Source organism: Oncorhynchus gorbuscha, linkage group LG10, assembly GCF_021184085.1.
Source record: "Oncorhynchus gorbuscha isolate QuinsamMale2020 ecotype Even-year linkage group LG10, OgorEven_v1.0, whole genome shotgun sequence".
Lineage (NCBI taxonomy): Eukaryota > Metazoa > Chordata > Actinopteri > Salmoniformes > Salmonidae > Oncorhynchus > Oncorhynchus gorbuscha.
Window position 1 is genome coordinate 14,410,884 of NC_060182.1, and position 6,000 is coordinate 14,416,883.

The window sequence follows — 6,000 nt, forward strand, 5'->3', positions numbered from 1 at the left end:
TGTTCTTTACTGTATTCTATAGAATATACTTTTGGTTTACATATGTTTATGGTTTTGTTGTATGCTACTGTATACAACAGTAATGTTTGGCCGAATAAATATTTTTTGTTTCTACATTGCATTGGTGTTTACAGTGTAGTTGTTACCCCTCTCAGCAGATGACTTTCACTGTAGAACATTGTATTGAAATATAGATATAAGCCTATGAAAGACCAAAGAGCTTTAGATTTAGAACAACAGTGTTTACATGGTATATCCAAAAATGTACTATTATGAAAGCAGTGTTTGCCATTTGATGCAAATGCTTCGTTCTGACACGTGTTTATGGCATTTTGAATGCAGTGTTACATTTTGAAGGAGATGTGAGGCATTTTGCATTTCGTGTGTGCAGTTTTGGGAATTGTGTGTAGAGTTTTGAAAAAAGGAGACAGTTTTGAAAACGTGTGTAAGCAGTTGTAAAAAACTGTAAACGCTAGCAATTATTGGAGTATTAGATGGGATATATATTTACAACAAATGGCCTATGGATTTAAATGTGAAAGCAACAGCCAAAATATCAACAAGAGAAAAAAATCACTGGCGAGAGTTTGAAGATTGCAAATGAAGAGCCATGCCTATGGTGCAAGCTTCAGAAGTCAATTAACAATATTAAGCAACTGTTACATACCAAAAGACCAGTAGACCTATGCTAGTAATTGTTGCCCCATTGCTGGTGAGCTTGAAGTAAGAGTACATATTCTTGGAGCAGCATATTTATTTATTATGGCAATCCTCTCCCTCTACAAATTGACGTTTACACTGCACCAGATCCTATAGCTGTAGCCTACAACAAATCAGCAATATTTCGCTAGCTCACCGACCTGTGTTGATTGACAGTTTGCTGGTCCAATAAGAGTGCCGATTGTGTTTCACTAGCCAATATGTTGCAGGGTGATGCTGCAGCTCTACTGTCTCTGGCTGCATGTCGATTAATCCATGTGGACTGTGCCACAAAATGAGTGACATTACAAAACCTGGCCAGTTCATTTCAAGTCATCAGTCTCAGGTCAAAGTCGAGTCCAGTCTCAAGTCATCAAATCTGTGGTGTGTGTGTGTGTGTGTGTGTGTGTGTGTGTGTGTGTGTGTGTGTGTGTGTGTGTGTGTGTGTGTGTGTGTGTGTGTGTGTGTGTGTGTGTGTGTGTGTGTGTGTGTGTGTGTGTGTGTGTGTGTGTGTGTGTGTGTGTGTGTGTGTGTGTGTGTGTGTGTGTGTGTGTGTGTGTGTGTAAACTGTGACGTACTTGATGCATCCCTCACAGTCGATGTTCCCAGTGGTCTCCTTTATGGTTCTCTCTGAGACAAAGGCTGGGTACTCTGTATCACATGGCACCAACATGGTCCGATCACCCCTCTGGGCTAGAGAGAGAGAGAGAGAGAGAGAGAGAGAGAGAGAGAGAGAGAGAGAGAGAGAGAGAGAGAGAGAGAGAGAGAGAGAGAGAGAGAGAGAAGAGAACAAACACCATTGTAAATACAACCCATATTTATGCTTATTCATTTTATCTTGTGTCCTTTAACTATTTGTACATTGTATATATATATATAATATGACATTTGTAATGTCTTTACTGTTTTTAAACTTCTGTATGTGTAATGTTTACTGTTAATTTTTGTTGTTTTTCACTTTATATATTCACTTTGTATGTTGTCTACCTCACTTGCTTTGGCAATGTTAACACATGTTTCCCATGCCAATAAAGCCCTTGAATTGAATTTAATTGAATTGAGAGAGAGAGAGAGAGAGAGAGAGAGAGAGAGAGAGAGAGAGAGAGAGAGAGAGAGAGAGAGTGAGAGAGTGAGAGAGTGAGAGAGTGAGAGAGTGAGAGAGAGAGAGAGAGAGAGAGAGAGAGAGAGAGAGAGAGAGAGAGAGAGAGAGAGAGAGAGAGAGAGAGAGAGAGACAGACAGACAGACAGAGACAGAGAGACATTTGGAGATTAGAATAAAACATTATTTTCTAAACTACTGTAAGTATGTTAAATACACACTCCTTTTACAGACATAGTGAAGCCACTATGCAATGACTACATCCAGTTGATCTGATAGTGGTGTTTTAAATTCATTACATGTATCACTGCTGCCACTCAGTGATTAGTGGTAGTACTGCAGTTGATTAAAAAAAGGATATACAGAACACTGTATTAATTCATTGCACAAGCAACCAACCTTGTCTACAGTACATGTACATACTAAATTACTCTACAATAAGAAAACGATGAGCTTAAAAACATTTCTACAAAGAAACATAGTCACAGGCTGATTAGGAAGGAGTGTGCATTAACATACAGTAGGTTTATGGGATGGTTTTAATTGCTGTTGTGTATCAGCGGCCTAATGGCGTCGGGTTCGTCTGGACGCTTAGGATTAGTTCAATTTGAGGACGTGCATGGACACACATGGATTCCGTTGCCAGTTGGTTCTGGTGTAGGACGGGCCTATCTGGTGTGTGTCTGATGGTTTGGTCTCTTTTGTGAGGTGATAGGAGTGTAAGAGCTGGGGAATTGTGTCTTCTGTTCCATGTCCAACCCAAAGAAACCATGTTTCTACAGCATTTTCAGCAGCCCTTCTTCTCTCTCTCTCTCTCTCTCTCTCTCTCTCTCTCTCTCTCTCTCTCTCTCTCTCTCTCTCTCTCTCTCTCTCGCTCTCTCTCTCTCTCTCTCTCTCTTTCTCTCTCTCTCTCTGTGATTTCCTTAGTATACTATTGACCAACAGTAGGCCTGCATTCTAAAAACAGTTGTTCATATTCTCTCCTCTTCTTCTGTCAGGCCTTGGTGAGCCTTCTAGACAACCTTTGTGTGACAGCTAATAATTCACTTATTTGTTTTGGCACTAGGTAGCCACATCTAATGCCTCCATTTGACGCTAGTTTGAGGGACTTAACTGCCAGACAGGGAATCAGGCTTACACAGCCCATTAAGTATTGAGTGGAACATAGTTCCTACCTTGGCAGTGGCCTGTCTGTGTGTGTGGATGAAGCCTGTCTCTCTGGTTCCATAAAGGATATTGCTTCCTACTGCCACCAATATGACACACATCCTCACAGATCATAAAGCTCACGCATGCATGCATACGCACACAAATAGATGTATATACACACACACACACACACACACACACACACACACACACACACACACACACACACACACACACACACACACACACACACACACACACACACACACACACACACACACACACACACACACACACACACACACACACACACACACACACACACACACACACACACACACACACACACACACACACACACACACACACACACACACACACACACACACACACACACACACACACACACACACACACTGGGGTCAGTTGAGGTAGCTCCATGGACTGCTCTGGCTGTCCTTTAAATGTCCTGTAAGGAGTTTGTGACCATTAGTCTTTCATTCTGTTTTTCCAGCGGTCACACTGACTCAGAGAAAGAGACTGAAAAAGAGAGAGGTGAACGAGTGGAAAGACAGAGGATCATGGAGAGGTCATGACTGAGATGTGTGTTTTGTGTGTGAGCAAGGTTTTTTTTGCGGTCAGAAGTTATAGTCTTGCTCATGTCCTGCACTCTTAACCTCTCTGCTGTGGTTTTCAACATAGAACAAAATGTGAGTGGCGTCTTCAACATCCAATCACAATTGAGTTGAACCAGCAGCTGGCCTCTAAACACACCTGACCCTATTACCCACTTACCTTTGGCTGTGAGGTCAGAGTACCACCAGCTGTACAGATTAAACTCCAGCATAAAACTGAAGAGAAGGAGAAGAAAGATACATAGAATCATCATCAATCCTCATATTCTCAGAGAATCACAAACACACAGTTCTACTACGTATCAACTTTAAATATCAAAATCCACAACAACCACAACAAACCAATCCCCCCTGGGACTGAACTCTGTGGCTCTGACATCAGACCACCCAGGAAGCAGGGCGATTCCACAACCACAGAGAGCCCACTGCATTGTGGGAGTGCCCCAGCTAAGTGGCGACATAAGGATGTCATTACAGCTCATGAACGGAGCTAACGTCACCACAGGCCTAGAGCACGCCCATGAACGAAGGAGCACATACACGCAAATGGATGTGCGTACGCACACACACAAACATCCAGGCGCGCGCTCACACACACACACACGCACACGCACACGCACACACACACACACACACACACACACACACACACACACACACACACACACACACACACACACACACACACACACACACACACACACACACACACACACACACACACACACACACACACAGCTTACATGACAAGTTCTGTAAGGAGCCACTTCACTGCGGCAAAGATGGCAAAGTAGGGCTGGAGAGAGAAGAGAGGAACATAACAGTTACAAAGTAGGGCTGGAGAGAGAAGAGAGGAACATAACAGTTACAAAGTAGGGCTGGAGAGAGAAGAGAGGGACATAACAGTTACCATTTACAACTGAGAAATAATGTCACTAACTTCGTACTGTACATTAACAGTATTTCTGGAGATTGGACATGAGCAGATTGGAGATTGGAGAGGGTGTGAGCTTGCTGGAAGGATGCATTTATAAACATGGGGTACTCACGTCCAATAGTGCACGGGAACCGTCACTACTTTCTGCAAAGATCCTACAGATCGCCTGGTAGTCATACAGAGTAACCCTGGAGAGGGGTAAAGAGAGGTGGGGCGGTCAACACCGCTCCATCATTACATTAGTACAGAATTTTGAGGAAATCTTCTAGTCCAAATGTAGCAAAGTAACAGGCCTAAAAATGTTGCCACTTATTTAGAGATAAAGGTAGAAATAAATGAGGGATACATAAATGAGGAATAATTATTTTATTTAACTAGGTAAATAAAATAGGTAAAAAACTAGGTAAGTCAATAAGAACAAATTCTTATTTTCAATTATGTCCTAGGAACAGTGGGTTAACTACCTTGTTCAGAGGCAGGACAACAGATTTGTACCTTGTCAGCTCAGGGATTTGATCTTGCAACTTTTTGGTTGGTAGTCGAACGCTCTCACCACCAGGCTACGCTGCCGCCCCAAAGATGGATTGTATATGTGTGCCATTCAGAGGGTGAATAGGCAAGACAAAATATTGAAGTGCCTTTAAATGGGGTACAGTAGTAGGTGCCAGGTGCAACAATTTGTGTCAAGAATTGCAACTCTACTGGGTTTTTCAAGTTTAACAGTTTCCCGTGTGTATCAAGAATGGTCCACCACCCAAAGGACATCCAGCCAACACATCTGTGTGAAGTATTTGAGTCAACATGGGCCAGCATCCCTGTGGAACGCTTTCAACACCGTGTAAAGTTCATGCCTCGACAAATTGAGACTGTTCTGATGGCAAAAGGGGATGCAACTCAATATTAGAAAGGTGTTCTTAATGTTTTGTAGAAGGCAGTGGATGTTCCATTCATTCTCTTCCTATAGTTAAACGCCTGAGGTTCTCCCCGACATTACATAGGTGAGAGAGAGGGGGGACTCTCATTCCTTCTCTTCCTATAGTTACACGCCTGAGGTTCTCCCCGACATTACATAGGTGAGAAAGAGGGGGGACTCTCATTCCTTCTCTTCCTATAGTTACACGCCTGAGGTTCTCCCCGACATTACATAGGTGAGAGAGAGGGGGGACTCTCATTCCTTCTCTTCCTATAGTTACACGCCTGAGGTTCTCCCCGACATTACATAGGTGAGAGAGAGGGGGGACTCTCATTCCTTCTCTTCCTATAGTTACACGCCTGAGGTTCTCCCCGACATTACATAGGTGAGAGAGAGGGGGGACTCTCATTCCTTCTCTTCCTATAGTTACACGCCTGAGGTTCTCCCCGACATTACATAGGTGAGAGAGAGGGGGGACTCTCATTCATTCTCTTCCTATAGTTACACGCCTGAGGTTCTCCCCGACATTACATAGGTGAGAGAGAGGGGGGACTCTCATTCATTCTCT

General features: G+C 43.2%; 1 protein-coding gene across 1 annotated transcript in view; it reads right to left on the bottom strand.

The window, feature by feature from the left end:
• cacna2d3a (calcium channel, voltage-dependent, alpha 2/delta subunit 3a) overlaps positions 1-6,000 on the bottom strand; it is a 442,979-nt gene that overhangs the window by 22,661 nt on the left and 414,318 nt on the right. The window contains exons 33-36 of the mRNA XM_046364965.1: positions 4,632-4,707; positions 4,326-4,378; positions 3,743-3,798; positions 1,278-1,392 (exon numbers count right to left, since the gene is read on the bottom strand). Coding sequence (XP_046220921.1) covers positions 1,278-1,392; positions 3,743-3,798; positions 4,326-4,378; positions 4,632-4,707 — 300 coding nt within the window. The remainder of the gene's footprint in view (positions 1-1,277; positions 1,393-3,742; positions 3,799-4,325; positions 4,379-4,631; positions 4,708-6,000) is intronic.